At 34.9% G+C, this 18,223-nt stretch overlaps 3 protein-coding genes across 4 annotated transcripts; 1 reads left to right on the forward strand and 2 right to left on the reverse strand.

Moving 5' to 3' along the window:
• Positions 1 to 95: 95 nt before the first annotated feature.
• LOC145971939 (uncharacterized) lies at positions 96 to 3,718 on the forward strand. Its single transcript, XM_083100043.1, has 7 exons — positions 96 to 109; positions 1,213 to 1,263; positions 1,357 to 1,461; positions 2,706 to 2,793; positions 2,975 to 3,137; positions 3,218 to 3,361; positions 3,534 to 3,718. The coding sequence occupies exons 1-7, from the start codon at positions 96 to 98 to the stop codon at positions 3,716 to 3,718; spliced, it is 750 nt and encodes a 249-aa protein (XP_082956169.1).
• Positions 3,719 to 11,880: 8,162 nt separating this feature from the next.
• LOC145971925 (uncharacterized) lies at positions 11,881 to 16,102 on the reverse strand. Of its 2 annotated transcripts, XM_083100026.1 has the most exons (5): positions 15,073 to 15,241; positions 12,551 to 13,605; positions 12,412 to 12,453; positions 12,192 to 12,345; positions 11,881 to 12,086 (listed from the first exon to the last, which is right to left on the reverse strand). In XM_083100026.1, exons 1-5 carry the CDS (start codon positions 15,091 to 15,093, stop codon positions 11,895 to 11,897), a joined length of 1,464 nt encoding a protein of 487 aa, XP_082956152.1. In that variant the 5' UTR covers positions 15,094 to 15,241; the 3' UTR covers positions 11,881 to 11,894. The 2 variants fall into 2 exon arrangements, with proteins under 2 accessions (XP_082956152.1, XP_082956151.1); XM_083100025.1 differs by lacking the exons at positions 11,881 to 12,086; positions 12,192 to 12,345; positions 12,412 to 12,453 and having other exon boundaries at positions 13,470 to 13,605; positions 13,989 to 16,102.
• A 743-nt stretch (positions 16,103 to 16,845) lies between these two features.
• On the reverse strand, positions 16,846 to 18,163 carry LOC145971654 (uncharacterized). Its single transcript, XM_083099559.1, has one exon. It carries the CDS (start codon positions 18,160 to 18,162, stop codon positions 17,302 to 17,304), a length of 861 nt encoding a protein of 286 aa, XP_082955685.1. The 5' UTR covers position 18,163; the 3' UTR covers positions 16,846 to 17,301.
• Between the last annotated feature and the right edge of the window lie 60 nt (positions 18,164 to 18,223).

Below are 18,223 nucleotides of genomic sequence, written 5' to 3' on the forward strand. Positions count from 1 at the left end.
CCTTAAAACGATAACTTATAGACATCGAATGGACATTAATGCTACCTGGGATGTTAAAAAAAAAAAAAAAGGTGGAACAATCAGACTATAGGACAATGCAATGTAATCAGTCAGATAATAATGAAATATTACGGAGCAACGAAAAAATTAATCGGTAAATTTATATTGTATTTATATTATATTCTATTTATTATATATATATATATATATATATATATACAGGGTGAGCCATTTTAATTAACGCACGCAATTATTTCGGAAACAAAGCATTTTAGAGAAAAATGTTTCAGACAAAAGTTTTATGGTTTCGAGGGGGCCATAAGATGGTATCATTGGTTTGACCTTGAAGAGTTATTTGAAGGTCACATGAAGGTCACCTTCAATTTCTTAAATGGAACCTACTATTTGTCATTGCATATTCTTGTAGCTTATCTCGAGAGCTTTCCAAAACACTATAATTAAGTACCTTTTCGTTAAGTACTTTTTGAGTTATGAGGCTTCAAATAATTTCTTAATTTTACATAAACCGTAAAATATCTTGTAAAATATTCATTTTTTGATTATCTTATCTTAATACTTTTATATACAAAATAATGAGAGGAATCAATTGGTGTAAAGAAAACACATAGTTGTTTTTAAGAAAAAATATGGAATTGTTAATTGCAAATTATATATTTTTTCTTCAAAACAACTATGTGTTTTCTTGACACCAGTTGATTCCTCTCATTATTTTGTACGTAAAAGTATTAAGGTAAGATAATCGAAAAATGAATATTTTACAAGATATTTTACGGTTTATGTAAAATTAAGAAATTATTTCAAGCCTCATAACTCAAAAAGTACTTAACGAAAAGGTACTTAATTATAGTGTTTTGGAAAGCTCTCGAGATGAGCTACAAGAATATGCAATGACAAATAGTAGGTTCCATTTAAGAAATTGAAGGTGATCTTCATGTGACCTTCAAATAATTCTTCAAGGACAAACCAATGATACCATCTTATGGCCCCCTCGAAACTATAAAACTTTTGTCTGAAACATTTTTCTCTAAAATGCTTTGTTTCCGAAATAATTGCGTGCGTTAATTAAAATGGCTCACCCTGTATATATATATTTATTTATTTATTTGCGTCATTAAAAAAATAAAAATATATTTGTAATATAAGTATATGTACTGTACAAATAGTATTAAACATCAGTTGATATGTTCGCAGATCTATAAATTTGTTGCAAAAAAACGTAAATAACATCGAGGCAGAATTGAAGTAAGTATAATATACATATAACGCTATATGTATTACGAATCAATTAAATGTATGACATACCTTCGCAATACTAATTTTGCATTTTATTTACAGGAGGATGAATACCGTACTCGAAAAAGTCTTAAAATCCATCCAAGATCATCGAGGTGTGCCACGTAAGCCTGCAGTCCTCCCGATATCATCTCTAGCAGAGACCCCGTAAGCAAAATGTTAGCAGTATGTCGGCAGACTGGTAACAGATTTAATCAAAGTATATCAGCAGACTGACATCAACTGCGTCCTCATTCAGCTTATATTCTGCTGACAGAGCCTGCTCACAGAATCTGACAGCAGATTGGTAGCAGAAATCCAGCAGGATCTGTTAACATGACTTAACGCTCGATTGGCGGCAAAAACCGATCAGAATCTGTAAACATAATCTGACAACAGATTGTCGGCAGAAATCGAGCAGGATCTGCGCACGCAATCTGATGGCAAATTGACAGCAGAAACCGAACAAGATTTGGGCTTACTTATATTAATGTTGTATAAATGCAATAAAATTGATTATTACAGGTGCTAAATAAGAGTATTATCGGTGAGTTATCGATTAATTACAATTTTTTCTGATATGACATAATGTATAATAATATATGTTATATCGTAATTATTCTCACATAACGAAGGACTAGTTCAATTTAATTAAATTAATAATAAAGTAAATGATAAAAGTAAATGTAACTTGTAAAACTGGAGATGTAATTTATTTAGAATTAAATTCTTGTTTTATGCTTCAAATAGGCAGTAAATGAATAATTTACCATTTATCCTATTGATTCCAATCAGTTTAATATTCTGAATTTCATCTGTTTGTATCAGATGTCAGAAATTAAAGTGATAGAAATAGTTACTATATTTTTGATCTTTTATTAATAATCGCGACTTTATATATATTTTTGACAGAGATTTGATTGCGAGAAAGTATATCACATAGCGGTAAACGAAGGAACTATCGAATCATGCAAACCCTGTTCTGCTTCTGCCGTCAATCTGCTATCAGATATTGTGTGTGCAAATCCTGCTCGCTTTCTACAGGCAATCTGACATCAAATTTCGCCGCACAGATCCTGTTCCATTTCTGCCATCAATCTGTCGTCAGTTACATTAGCAGGCTCTACTCGGGTTCTGCTGACAATTTGATATCAAATTTCATTGCGCAGATCCTGCTCGATTTTTGTTACCAATCTGCTGTCAAAATTGCGCCGCACAGATCCTGTTCAGTTTCTGCCATCAATGTGCCGTCAATTATATCAACAAGTTCTGCTCGGTTTCTGTTGATAATCTGTTGTCCAGTTATGTGAACAGATTTTGTTATATTTCTGTTGACATTCTGCCGACATCACATGATATATCAGAACCTGCATCAATTCTGTAATCTTTCTGTCGACAAAAATTTGTAACAGATTACCTGACAAGATCTGCTTTAGCAAACTTGGCTATTGGGGGATGGATAATTTTGAAAATATAGAAGAAAATAGTTACACCGATGTTGTAAGTAAAAAAAAAGATAATATATTTCTTGCGCTCTTCTTTCCTCTCTCTATTTGACTGTCTGTTCGTCTGTCTGTCTCTCTCACATACACATAAATAGAATATATCCACACATTTTCATTCTTATTCATTCAATTTTAGATGTTACATTATTTAATCAGTACTTACCTTCTTTGTGTAGGTGAACTATTTACACTTTATAGGCGGCTTTAATTTGAAAGAAGCAATAAATCTTTGCTTCAAGGAATCTTTAAAAGATTCTTTAACGACATCATTTACATGGTGGGGCCGCGAAGGAGGACCGAAACCATTATATAACACACGTATAATGTTTGCTATTTACGGTATGATATTTTTCAGATCTTCACTTTTTTATGACTATTATTATCATATATCAATTATATATAAAACATGTATTTTGCAGAGGCCGTGTGTAATAATAAACATTTTCCGAAACCGACTCGTTCGGAATATCAAGTTCAGGCTAAGGAGGCTCTCCGGACGGCAAAGGAAAGAGCGAGGAGCAAACTGCGTGGTCCACGCGCGCGACTACCTAATCCGAGAAATCGTAATGTTTGGAATGATGAACAACAAGATGAACAAGATGAACAAGAATTGGAAGAAAATGATACATAATTAATGGTAATTAATGTATAATAAAAAAATAGTGATTATTATGCCTGCAGACATACACATATATAAAATGTTTTAATGATAATGATATTTTTATGTAATTACAGATGCATTTACAGGACAACGATTACGTATAACTATGAAGGAGAACAACACATGCAAAAAGGAGGACAGAGGACGATGGAGGAAAACGAAGGAGAATGAGGACAATGGAGGAGAACATAAGACATCAAAGAACGGAGAAAAAATCAATCTGCATTTTTTAATGCAAATCTGGTCTAGTGGATACTAAAACTGTATGAGAAAGTATTTAGTCTTGAGATCTCGATACATAAATCGATTTTTAGTAATAGTTTGTTATAAATTACAGAATGATTATGAACCCAGTAAGCAAAATGTTAACAGTCTGCTAGCAGCATGCGAGCAGATTCAAACAGAATGTTGCGGCAGATTGGCATCAACTGCGTCCGCATTAAGCTTGGATTCTGCTAGCAGAATCTGTCAGCATAAACCGACAGCAGATTGACAGCAGAAATCGAGCAGGATTTGTGCGATGTTATTTGACGTCAGATTGGCGGCAGAAATCGAGCAAGACCTGCGCAATGCAACTTGACGTCAGATTGGCGGCAGAAATCGAGCAGAATCTGTGCAGTGCCATTTGACGTCAGATTGTCGGCAGAAATCGAGCAGGACCTGCGCAATGCAATTTGACGTCAGATTGGCGGCAGAAATCGAGCAAGATCTGTGCAATACAATTTGATGTCAGATTGGCAACAGTAATTGAGCAAGATCTGTACAACACAATTTGATGTCAGATTGTCAGCAGAAACTGAGCAGGACTTGCCGTCATAATTTAAATGGAATAGAGCGACATTGAAATGCTTCACTAAATAATTTACATTGCTTGTTTTGCTAACTAATTATTCGTTACTAATTACTAAAATTAGTAACTAATAATTAGTTAACGAAACGAGTAATGTAAATTAGTGAAGCATTTCAATATCGCTCTATTCCATTTAAATTATGACGGCAGATCCTGCTCAGTTCCTTACTTTTTAATAAGAGAAACGAGCAATATAAAGGTAATATGTTATATATATAGTGCAATATATGTTTATTGAGACAAAAAATGTCATTTTTTTACAAATTTTAAAAGATTACATATAAATTATAAAAGAATAAATTAGAAAAGATTACATTTTATGCCACTAATTATAAAGAAAAGTTTATTTTACAAATTCAATAGTTCTACGTACATATATGTTTTATGCGAGAAAATTGCTGTATTTGTAAAAGAAAAATAATATAAAATTTTCGTATTTGTAAAAGAAAAGTAACTAAAAATTGTGGATAAATATACATTTAACTATAATTTTTTAAATCATAAACAAAGTATAACATATAAAACAAAAAGCAAAACATATAGAAAAATAATGTTGATGAATCTACATCATGGGAAATGAAAATTTATTTTATTAATTGAAAATGATTAATATTAATCAAATTAATATATGGCGTATTGACCTGATTAATAATGTTATTGAATAAAATAAAATTGAATTTTCATGATATTAATTCAACATTTTTTTCGATATACAGTCTATAACGCGTCTGAAACTATTTTATATATATATATATATATATATATATATATATATATACATATATATATTTTAGACATATATTTAAGTTTAAAAATAAAAAATCATAATTTTTTAATAAATAATACTTATAAGTATTACATATAATACTAATATACAATATATAAAAATAATACTAATCTTAATAATAATTAGGCAAAATTTAATTTTAGATTTAATTTGAATTTAATGTCTTATAAAAGGTTATCTATAATTAATAACACACACACACACACGTCTGAGTACTTATTGATGACCTTTTATAAGACATTAAATTTCAATTTAATCTAAAATTAAATATACAGGGTGATTCAAAATAACCCCTGTGTCCCTGAAATGACATATTCTTGAATCAATTCTAAGACGATTTTTCCTTCGGCAAAATTTCGTCCGAAGCTTAGTTTTTGAATTATTAAAGGAAGTAGTTAACGTATGACGGGTCGAATACAAGAGGCAGGCAAGGGTGGCGCGATTCACCGTCAGACGCGGGGCGCCTGCTGCGATCAGCTGATCGCTATACACAGACACACATGCGAACACATACATTCTCTCTCTGTCTGTCTGTCTGTCTGTCTGTCTGTCTGTCTGTCTCTCTCTCTCTCTCTCTCTCTCTCTCTCTCTCTCTCTCTCTCTCTCTCTCTCTCTCTCTCTCTCTCTCTCTCATTCGCTCACTCACCTGTAATTTTTTTTTTTTTTTTTTTTTTTTTTACGAGAGAGGGGAAAATGCATTTTATGCATACCCACCGGTCGATCCAGTGAGTTATGTGGGACTCGAGTACCAAGTCGAATTACCAACTCGGTACTCCCTACCCACTAAAAACCCCTCTCTTTTCACGAATTTCCTTTAACACACTGTCCCTCTGACTTCCCGAGATCTGTTTTCACATAACGTCAAAAAATAGTTATTATTACCTTGTTCGATGACTTTTGATGTATTGCTGTAATTGCTTGAAGGAGAAATGAATTTTCCGATAGATCGTACGTTCTCAAATTTAACGTAGATATCACGTTGCAAAAGACAAGAAATCCACACTAAATTATTAACTGAAAGTTTTTCTTCTTTCATGAACTGTATTCTTTTATTAAACTTTAACGTAATCACATTTATTTACTCACTCGATGAGACGAGAAATTTACTAATGACTCTATCACTAATCACTATTAATCACTGTCGAATAATAATTGTTGGCGATTAAAAATCATTCGATGAAAGAAACACGCGCGGACACGTTATTACACGACGCGACGACGCGACTACGCGACAATGCGACGATAATTACGACTCGGCGACTGCAAGCAGTTTTTTGTCATGGTAGGTTGCGGTAGGTTAAGGTACTACTGGCGCTATCGAACGCGATCATGTGTTCGATTGAAGAATGCGGTAAACATAATAAACATTTAACATATTAATATTATTATTATCATGAATGTGTGTGATATCCATACATCGTATGATATCTATTTAAAAATTAATTAGATTAAATAAGTGTTTTTAAAATATTTATTACTTTTACTATTATCATATAAAATATTAATATTAAATATTTATTTAACTATTTTATCTATTTATTTATCTATTGCACCTATTTATTTTTAACTATTTATTATCAATGATCGAAAATCGGTCATTGATAATAAATAGTTAAAAATAAATAGATGAAATAGATAAATGAAAACATATTAATTAATCGCGTTTTATTCTCTCTCTCTTTTTCTTGTGTTTTTAATTGCAAAATAAGATACTCCATACGTTAAAAAATTGGTCGCTCTGAAAAGAGCGGATTGTTTTTGATCGCCTTAAAAAGGGCGGATTAATTTTGAACATTTATAATAAATGTTCGAAGTGGCCCCCATCCATTCTAACGCAAGCTCTCATGCGTTTCAATAAATTTTGTTGAATATTTTCCATTACGTCTTCTTCTATGGACCATATGGAATATCGCAATCTTGTTTCTAAATCTTCTACATCTTCAGGGAGCGTTTTGTAGATCGTTTCTTTGCAGTATCCCCAAAGAAAAAAATCCAATGGATTTAAATCCGGGGATCTTGCAGGCCAACGTATCGGACCATATCGGCCCATCCAACGTCCAGGAAACTTGTTGTTTAGAAAATTTGTCACAATCCTGGCATTGTGTGGACCAGCACCGTCTTGTTGAAATATAATTTCTTCTCTTTCCAATAGCGGCACTTCTTCTAGGAAATCTGGTAAATTATTCTCCAATAATTCCAGATATGCTCCGCTGGTTAAAATATCCGGGAGGATAACAGGGCCCAGTATTTCTGTTCCCATAATTCCAGTCCAGACATTGAGCTTCCAACGAGTCTGAAAATTTCTGACTCGTGTAGCTCTGGGATTTTCTTCGCTCCACAAATGCATGTTATGTGGATTAAATATTCCTTCTCGTGTAAATAGCGATTCATCGCTAAATATTATACGAGAAGGGAATCTAGGATCTCTATCCACGCTCCTGAGAAAATTTTCGCAGAATGTTCTTCTCAGAGGATAATCTTCTGGTCTTAAATGTTGCACGCGGGTATAATGATAAGCGTGCAACTTTTCTTCTCGTAATATCCTCTGTACCGTTGAATATGAGAGATTGTGCTCTCGAGCAATAGTCCGAATACTTGTCTCAGGCTCTTGCTCGACAGCACGAATCACTTCTTCGGTATTCCGCAAATTTCTTGCGGTTCGGTTTCTTCCAACGTTGTGTTTATTCGGGAGAACATTGCCCGTTTCGAATAATCTTTGGGCTGCTCCGAGTATAACATCAGGCATTGGATGTCTCGCCCGATTTGGGTATAATTCGGCGTATCGTCTTGCAGCAACGTAATGCTGCCCGTCGGATGCACCGAGTGACATTATCATGTCGTAATATTCTTCAATCGTATAGCTTGCCATGTTCTCTTAACTCTTCTTCTAATAATCGAGCGATTATTGATTTCAATATCGATCGTCTCTCCGTATTTATACGATCCTCGCGGGGGTCCATGCCCCCTCCGCGCCTCCCGCGACGAATCCGCGACCCGCGTGTCGCGGGTCGCGTGTCGCGTGTCGCGGGTCGCGGATTCGTCGCGGGAGGCGCGGAGGGGGCATGGACCCCCGCGAGGATCGTATAAATACGGAGAGACGATCGATATTGAAATCAATAATCGCTCGATTATTAGAAGAAGAGTTAAGAGAACATGGCAAGCTATACGATTGAAGAATATTACGACATGATAATGTCACTCGGTGCATCCGACGGGCAGCATTACGTTGCTGCAAGACGATACGCCGAATTATACCCAAATCGGGCGAGACATCCAATGCCTGATGTTATACTCGGAGCAGCCCAAAGATTATTCGAAACGGGCAATGTTCTCCCGAATAAACACAACGTTGGAAGAAACCGAACCGCAAGAAATTTGCGGAATACCGAAGAAGTGATTCGTGCTGTCGAGCAAGAGCCTGAGACAAGTATTCGGACTATTGCTCGAGAGCACAATCTCTCATATTCAACGGTACAGAGGATATTACGAGAAGAAAAGTTGCACGCTTATCATTATACCCGCGTGCAACATTTAAGACCAGAAGATTATCCTCTGAGAAGAACATTCTGCGAAAATTTTCTCAGGAGCGTGGATAGAGATCCTAGATTCCCTTCTCGTATAATATTTAGCGATGAATCGCTATTTACACGAGAAGGAATATTTAATCCACATAACATGCATTTGTGGAGCGAAGAAAATCCCAGAGCTACACGAGTCAGAAATTTTCAGACTCGTTGGAAGCTCAATGTCTGGACTGGAATTATGGGAACAGAAATACTGGGCCCTGTTATCCTCCCGGATATTTTAACCAGCGGAGCATATCTGGAATTATTGGAGAATAATTTACCAGATTTCCTAGAAGAAGTGCCGCTATTGGAAAGAGAAGAAATTATATTTCAACAAGACGGTGCTGGTCCACACAATGCCAGGATTGTGACAAATTTTCTAAACAACAAGTTTCCTGGACGTTGGATGGGCCGATATGGTCCGATACGTTGGCCTGCAAGATCCCCGGATTTAAATCCATTGGATTTTTTTCTTTGGGGATACTGCAAAGAAACGATCTACAAAACGCTCCCTGAAGATGTAGAAGATTTAGAAACAAGATTGCGATATTCCATATGGTCCATAGAAGAAGACGTAATGGAAAATATTCAACAAAATTTATTGAAACGCATGAGAGCTTGCGTTAGAATGGATGGGGGCCACTTCGAACATTTATTATAAATGTTCAAAATTAATCCGCCCTTTTTAAGGCGATCAAAAACAATCCGCTCTTTTCAGAGCGACCAATTTTTTAACGTATGGAGTATCTTATTTTGCAATTAAAAACACAAGAAAAAGAGAGAGAGAATAAAACGCGATTAATTAATATGTTTTCATTTATCTATTTCATCTATTTATTTTTAACTATTTATTATCAATGACCGATTTTCGATCATTGATAATAAATAGTTAAAAATAAATAGGTGCAATAGATAAATAAATAGATAAAATAGTTAAATAAATATTTAATATTAATATTTTATATGATAATAGTAAAAGTAATAAATATTTTAAAAACACTTATTTAATCTAATTAATTTTTAAATAGATATCATACGATGTATGGATATCACACACATTCATGATAATAATAATATTAATATGTTAAATGTTTATTATGTTTACCGCATTCTTCAATCGAACACATGATCGCGTTCGATAGCGCCAGTAGTACCTTAACCTACCGCAACCTACCATGACAAAAAACTGCTTGCAGTCGCCGAGTCGTAATTATCGTCGCATTGTCGCGTAGTCGCGTCGTCGCGTCGTGTAATAACGTGTCCGCGCGTGTTTCTTTCATCGAATGATTTTTAATCGCCAACAATTATTATTCGACAGTGATTAATAGTGATTAGTGATAGAGTCATTAGTAAATTTCTCGTCTCATCGAGTGAGTAAATAAATGTGATTACGTTAAAGTTTAATAAAAGAATACAGTTCATGAAAGAAGAAAAACTTTCAGTTAATAATTTAGTGTGGATTTCTTGTCTTTTGCAACGTGATATCTACGTTAAATTTGAGAACGTACGATCTATCGGAAAATTCATTTCTCCTTCAAGCAATTACAGCAATACATCAAAAGTCATCGAACAAGGTAATAATAACTATTTTTTGACGTTATGTGAAAACAGATCTCGGGAAGTCAGAGGGACAGTGTGTTAAAGGAAATTCGTGAAAAGAGAGGGGTTTTTAGTGGGTAGGGAGTACCGAGTTGGTAATTCGACTTGGTACTCGAGTCCCACATAACTCACTGGATCGACCGGTGGGTATGCATAAAATGCATTTTCCCCTCTCTCGTAAAAAAAAAAAAAAAAAAAATTACAGGTGAGTGAGCGAATGAGAGAGAGAGAGAGAGAGAGAGAGAGAGAGAGAGAGAGAGAGAGAGAGAGAGAGAGACAGACAGACAGACAGACAGACAGACAGACAGACAGACAGAGAGAGAATGTATGTGTTCGCATGTGTGTCTGTGTATAGCGATCAGCTGATCGCAGCAGGCGCCCCGCGTAAGCTCCCGCGTCTGACGGTGAATCGCGCCACCCTTGCCTGCCTCTTGTATTCGACCCGTCATACGTTAACTACTTCCTTTAATAATTCAAAAACTAAGCTTCGGACGAAATTTTGCCGAAGGAAAAATCGTCTTAGAATTGATTCAAGAATATGTCATTTCAGGGACACAGGGGTTATTTTGAATCACCCTGTATATACACAATGTAAAGGAAATAAATGTCACAAAATGAAAATACTATAAAGTATAAAAGAAATATAGATAGAAATATAGAAAAGTATTACATGTAAATATCCGTTGCAAAGCAAGTTTTATGTTAGGAAGATACAATCCAGATTCCGAAGATCTCCTTTATTACTGAAGTAACCTGGCAACACACAAAATAAAAATTAAAAGACGCATGTGTATGGGGAAAAATATATAAATATTTTAACACTGAAACACTGAAAAGTGTTTATAAAAATAGAGGTATTATTGGCACTAAAAAGTGCTGATTAATATTATATAATGAGAATTATTGACACTGAAAAGTGCCGATTATTATAGTTGTTGCGAACAATAATTATTGGCACTGAAAAGTGCCGATTAATATGATTATTGCGAACAATAATTATTGGCACTGAAAAGTGCCGATTAATATAATTATCGCGAACAATATAATTATTGGCACTGAAAAGTGCCGATTTATATGTAAACGAGATATTTTCCAACATATTATACAATTAAAATGGCACTGAAAAGTGCCTTTCTTCGCAACCACAGCGAAGTCTGCTGAAAAAAAAGCTTAAACACATAAAATATATAAAAACAAATCAATACATATTATAAAAATGTATGAAAAATATGTAAAAGAAAATTTAAACCTATCTTTTTTATAAAGATTGTCCGCGCGTCTTATTTACTCATCTTTACTCGTCTATTCTTTCTTCCCGAACGTCATCGCTCCACAAATCACGTCTATGATTGCCTGTGCATCCTTTACGTTGTATGAGCATTTTACTCCTGCATCTCTCTTTAGCTGTTCGAAGAGCTTCTCGCATCTGGCGTTGGAATTCTGACCGAGTTGGTTTCTCGAAATAACGATTGCTGCTCACTGCCTCTGAAAAAAGAACATACTAATAGTAAGTAGCATTATTATAATTAGCATGCATAACATTAATGTATAGATTTTATAAATTCACATAACTTATTATCTTAATGTTTTAATTTATAAGATACATTAATGTTATACATAATACATATTAATGTTAAATATATCTTGAGAAATAGATTGTACCATAAATTGCAATAACAAAGCGAGTATTATAAAACGGTCGTTGATCTTTTTCGCGACCCCACCAAGTGAATGACGGTGTTATCGAGTCTTGTAGTCCATCCTTCAGGCACAGATTTATTGCTTCTTTCAGATTGAATCCGCCAATGTATTTGAAGTAATTTATCTATATAGAAAAAGTATTAAATAATATTAATAATATTAATACATATAATAATATTAATACATATTTTACGCAAATGATAAAAAATTTTTATATCTATTTACTTACTACTTCACGGTAATCGTCATCGTTTATAGCTTCAAAAGCATCCATCTCGTCCACGGATGAAATAGGTAAACAGGTTGGCTTACGCGGTATGCGGTCGCGGTCATTGTTACTTTGCACGCATCTTAAGACATTTTGCAGCAAATCATTCATTCTTCTAAATAAAAAGTATAATAAAAGTTATATATGCAGATCATGTGTTAATACGATACATTTTACATACTTGAGCTCAGCATCAATGCTACTAAATTTTTCTTGCGTTATCCTGCAAACATTGTAAGTAATGTTTATATTCTTGCAAATATAAAGAATCTCTCTTTGCTTAAAAAAATCATTATTTTTATAAATATGTATAAATTTACCGAATGTAGTCCATTTCTCTTGTAATCTGTGTTTCAGCGCGATCCATCCGATACTCGTTTATTTGATTTTGCTGTGTCGGCCACGTTTTTAAATTGTTCTGAAACTGATGTGTATTATTTGTATGATAATTGGTCATAGAAGATTGTGCGGGTAATATATTATGTATTGAGTGTGTATTGGCAGTATTAAATGTTTGTGCAGGTAATGTTAAATGTGTTACAGTAGAAGTATGAGATGGAATGTTTGTGAATGTGTGTGGATATGATGTTAAATGTGTTTCATTGGATGTATGAGATGGAATGTTTGTGAATGTGTGTGGATATGATGTTAAACGTGTTTCATTGGATGTATGAGATGGAATGTTTGTGAATGTGTGTGGATATGATGTTAAATGTGTTTCACTGGATGTATGAGATGGAATGTTTGTGAATGTGTGTGGATGTGATGTTAAATGTGTTACAGTGGATGTGTGAGATGGAATGTTTGTGGATGAGTGTGGATGTGATGTTAAATGTGTTTCATTGGATGTATGAGATGGAATGTTTGTGGATGTGTGTGGATGTGATGTTAAATGTGTTACAGTGGATGTGTGAGATGGAATGTTTGTGGATGAGTGTGGATGTGATGTTAAATGTGTTTCATTGGATGTATGAGATGAAATGTTTGTGGATGTGTGTGGATGTGATGTTAAATGTGTTACAGTGGATGTGTGAGATGGAATGTTTGTGGATGTGTGTGGATGTGATGTTAAATGTGTTATTGTAGACGTATAAGGTGGAATGTTTGTTTGTGATTGTGTGTGGGTAAGAATGTGTGATTGTGTGTCTGTGTATTCTTCTGTATAAATATTATTAGAATTATTTTCGTCCATATCGGCAGAATTATCTGAATCTGAAGTCTCAAAAACTTCTTTCAGATGCTCGATATCCTCATCGATGTCTCCAGCTGTAATCTTCTTTGGGACTTTTCTTGGGCGTTTTGATGATTCATCAGAGGAAGTGGTTAAAAAGCGGGCAGGTCTTCCAACGGTGCGCTTTGGTCGTTTTTCCATTAGCTTGTAAGTAAAAATATATACATATGATTATAGTACAATATACATAATATTTAATCTATTTAATATTATTAAATCTATTTAAAAATTATTGCAAATATGTATACTATGTATGTATAATTATAATGGAAATATATAGTATACATTATGAATTGAAAGCATGCAGCGAAAGAAAAAAAATGACCAAAGGCAAAATTAATGCGATAATGATTATAATAATATACTACTTTTCAAACTAGGAAACATTTTGAAAAAAGAGACAGACTAATAAAGCAAACAAAAGAATAAAATATTTTAAACCACAAAATGTTAATGCAGAAAATAAAATAATTATCATTTAATTTTTTACAAAGAATTGCCAAGATTTTTACAAGAATATATCTTACATCTTCTCGCTATGTATAATAGTTACGACAATATATTGAAGCGAATGATCTTCTTCGTTATTGTCACTTTCATCCAACGATGTAGAATTCGAGAAAGGCATTCTATAACATTTAGCATGGACTTCATCTAGATTAATATAAAAGATTTCACTCAACGTGGAACACTTATATATCTGAAGAGCCGAAGATAATACACCAATGTCATAAAAATCTTCAATCTGCAAAAATTTTTTGACTGCCAAACGATACAAATTATTATCTAAAACAATATTGCAGACAATGCAAATAGATCCATTATATAAGATACAGCAATTATCACGTACGTCTATACTCAACAATATTCCGTTAAATTTAATTTTACGAAACTGTTGATAGTTACTATCATTATTATACAATGCGGATACACGAATGGGTAAATCAATGAGAGGAGCATCGACTGTTCCATGAATTTCAATCTCTTTCATTCTTTTGAAAAATTGTTGAAGAGGTAACCCTGGTTTTCTACAATATTTTCTAAAAATAGACATGTTATTTTCATAAGGAAATGCAGAAAACGAATCCAAACCGCCAAACTGTCTTACATCATCCGTAAGATGAAGAAGACCATGGATATTATAAGTATTGAAAGTTGGACCATAAAGAGAATCACTTCGAAGAACAAATTTTTGTAGTGCAAGTTCTGCAAAATTCAGAAATCGTTTTGATGATGAATTAGAAACTAAGATTCTTATTGCCACATGTAAAAATAAAAAATGCTTGTATAATCTCTCATCCAATAGACCATATGTTACAACTGGTCCTGTATAAAGCAGAAATTGACGAAATTCTGTCGCTTTATATTTGGAACACATATCGAGAGATCTAGGACGTTTTGCAAAATCTGACGGACAATATTTTTTAAGATTATTCAATCTCGCACACATGATAGATATAGATCTTCCTGATAATTTAGACAGACGTGAGTATTTTCCATGTACCCATGCAGATAACAATTTTTTCATGACACCCAAACACACCAGATGCATATACTCAAAAGGTGTTTGCGAAATTATTCCTATAGGAAGCATTGATAATGGGCTCTTACCCTCTTTATGATGATCTTCATCTACACATTTCACATATTCCTCATCAGTTCGAAGAGAATGATTTATACCATTGAAGACATAGCGACCTTCACAGCGTATACCAGACACTTTACACTTGGAACAAGGATGTAAAGAGACATGACTACGATGATTAAGAATGAAAGCTCGAGCTGGTGCATCAGCTATAAAACATCTCAGTCGTATTGGAATTTTATTGCCATGAAAATTAATTCCTCCGTTAGACATGACCCTTGAAATATCTGCAATAAATTGTTTCAAGTAAGTATTAGGATCGCATGGTTTATGTGCACCTTTATAAATTCCTACTATTGGCCTTGCCTGTTGTATGTTTACAATTCTGCACTGAATGGGCCAAATTTGATTACTACCTGATTTATCTAAGCTACATCCATCTACGTTGAAATCAAGTTCTAAATAATTAATAATAGATGGTATTGAAATATTTGAAAGATGTCGAACAATTCCTGCTTCAAGATCAAAATGGACATATTCTCCCGCTTCTACATCAGAAACGACAACACGTGTATTTGGTGTATCAAGAAATGTTCTTATATCTTTAGGCAAAGTAGAAAAGCACGGATGTGTTCGAAGAAGAGATAATATGCTATTACCTTGAATATGCGTTAAATTATTATCCACGAAACAAGACGCTAAACGTTCGCGAAAAGATAACTCAATCGAAGTATCGTTAACTTTTACTGAATGCCGAGGAAACAAAGAAGAAGTAGTATCGTTAAAGGATGATATAATTACATCATTTTTCAAAGTTGCATCGTTATTATAATTATCATTATTATTACAATTATCATTATTTGTAAAAGAGCGATATTTATTAACTAATGAAATAGAAATATTTTGAACATCACGATTATTTTCATCGGTAATATTGTTTTTTGAATAATGTCGTAAACGGTTCTTTATTTCGTACATAACCCTGCTTCGTTGTCTCACAGATAAATTGTGCAACGATTTTCGCGAGATAGATGATTTTATTTCTATTCTTTCCATATTTATAAGTAGATATGGGCCACTATGGTGCGTCAAAACAAACCCCCACCACTCGGCCCCTGGCGCCGTGGGCGTGGCCAGGTGAAGTGGAGGGAGGCGTTCTGATTGGTGGAAACAATGCCCCACCTCCCGAAGTCTCGATTTTGATTGGCTTGCACCATAGTGGCCCAGAGTTTGATTGGCTTGCACCATAGTGGTCCAGAGTTTGATTGGCTCGCACCATAGTGGCCCAGAGCTGCGATTGGTCGACGCCGGCTGTGTCGCCGATTTATCAAATTTTTATTTCCCTACCTCCGCGGTACTAGACTCGAAGAAGCAATCCTCCTCCCACTCCAGCCCTGGCCCACCTGTATAGGGTTCCGAGTCAAATTCCCGTTACCTAGCCCTTAGTCGCTCTCGCTACGTCTTGGCAGAACGAACCCCCCCCCCACCTACCGACTTTCGGAGGGTAGCCGGCGGTATACCATATGTCTCGAGGAAACAATCCTTACCTCCCCACTCCGTCTCGGGGCCCGCTATGGAATATCGAAACAAGCCCCTTCGCTCGAACGGTTCATGACGCACTTTATCGGAAAAAGAGACAAAGCATCTCAGTAGGAGACAATAATTATTATAATTATTATAATTATTATAATTAGACTACATTGCACTACAGAGGTAAAAAGATGAACATGCGGATGATTGAACGCAAGGCGGGGGTGTTATAAAGGAAGAAGGGAAAAGTTAAAAGTATTAAACACGAATTAAGATAAAAAATTTTCACATTTATTAATATACCCGCATACAATTCGTAGTACTTCGCAAAAATTTTTTTTATATCTTCTTACAATTAAACACGCTATTAATTAACATTATATTTTTCATGTTTTTTTTCGCGAAGAAAAATTTTATGAAATAATTCTACGATTAAATGATCGTTATATTTGCAATTTTCGGAAAAAAGACTAAGAAATCCATCGAGATCGTAACCGCTGCACATATAATATAAAAATACACAACTGTAGAGTCCGCAGGTTTGAGAGAAAAGCCCTTGTAGTTGTTCGGTATTCCATCGATAAATGTTGGAATTTCGCCGGAGACGTAGGAAAAAACCCGGATACAAGGGCGGTATTCCGTAGCTATCGAAGTATGTCCCTGTACCGTCTTCGTCGAGGAAGAAAGCGATCCAGTGTTCTCCAGGGCGATTATGATTGTCCGTATTAGCGACGATGGCCGTCGACCTCGTCCACGCCATCGGCAATCTGTCGGCAGGATAGACTCCCACATGTTTGACATCTAGCTGGCGCAATGCTTGCAGAATTTCGCGAGAGTCCATTTGTTTGCAGCGAAGACGAGCGAACAAGCGGTATTATTTGAATAATTTCTTTTGGTGGCTTGTTTTCGGGTTGTACAGCTAACGGATTTTCTGTTTGCGCGGGGCGGTTAATAGCCGCACGTTCGATTTTTTGCAGATTTTTCTTCTCTATTTTATTATTTGATTGTGCTTTAATATTTTCATTTTCATCGTCGTCGTCGTCGTCGCTTACTATCAAAATTTCGGGAGAACTGCAAGTCGTTTGAGTAATGCTGTCTCCGTCGCTGCTGAAATTATTTTGCGCAACAATCCAGCTTTTTAATTTGTAAGCGTTGCGTAATGCACAATGAAAGATTCCGAATTTTCGAAATCCGTGATGTCCGCACTCTTCTTCTACCGTCAGATTTTTGAATGCCGGTGAGATGCCTTCCAAATTATATATATTTCTAGAAAGTAGATTCCTCAAATAACTCGCTTTCTCGTTTCCTCTAACATAAATGTGACGCACGCATCTTGTAATTTGCCGCAGTTGCGATGTAAAATATTTCGGATTAGTTTCGCCATCGAACCATTCAATGCCGTGATGATTTCTCGTGAGCCAGTTGTTTTCTTGTCTTATTTTTTCAGGTAATTCGGCAAACGAATGCGTCGGTATCATAATCCAATGATCGACGATTGGAGCGTCAATCGCTACAACAGCAACCTCCTTAGGGATAAACTTTTTCTTCGCATCGCGGAAACCCTGAATATCGACGACTATATCCATCTTACGAAAAAACTTATGTGATTCGACGCGAGGCTCTATGTAAAACAACGACGCCGAGCGT

Source organism: Camponotus vicinus, unplaced genomic scaffold, assembly GCF_025532165.1.
Source record: "Camponotus vicinus isolate PSW18456_S1 unplaced genomic scaffold, iyCamVici1.0 SCAF_5, whole genome shotgun sequence".
NCBI classification, from domain to species: domain Eukaryota; kingdom Metazoa; phylum Arthropoda; class Insecta; order Hymenoptera; family Formicidae; genus Camponotus; species Camponotus vicinus.

Coding starts and splice junctions, on each gene's coding strand:
- LOC145971925 (XM_083100025.1), bottom strand. CDS start 16,102: ATGGAAAGAATAGAAATAAAATCATCTATCTCGCGAAAATCGTTGCAC.
- LOC145971939 (XM_083100043.1), top strand. Junction 2,794..2,974: donor AAAATAGTTACACCGATGTT/GTAAGTAAAAAA, acceptor TTCTTTGTGTAG/GTGAACTATTTACACTTTAT. Junction 3,362..3,533: donor ACTACCTAATCCGAGAAATC/GTAATGTTTGGA, acceptor ATGTAATTACAG/ATGCATTTACAGGACAACGA.
- LOC145971654 (XM_083099559.1), bottom strand. CDS start 18,162: ATGGATATAGTCGTCGATATTCAGGGTTTCCGCGATGCGAAGAAAAAG.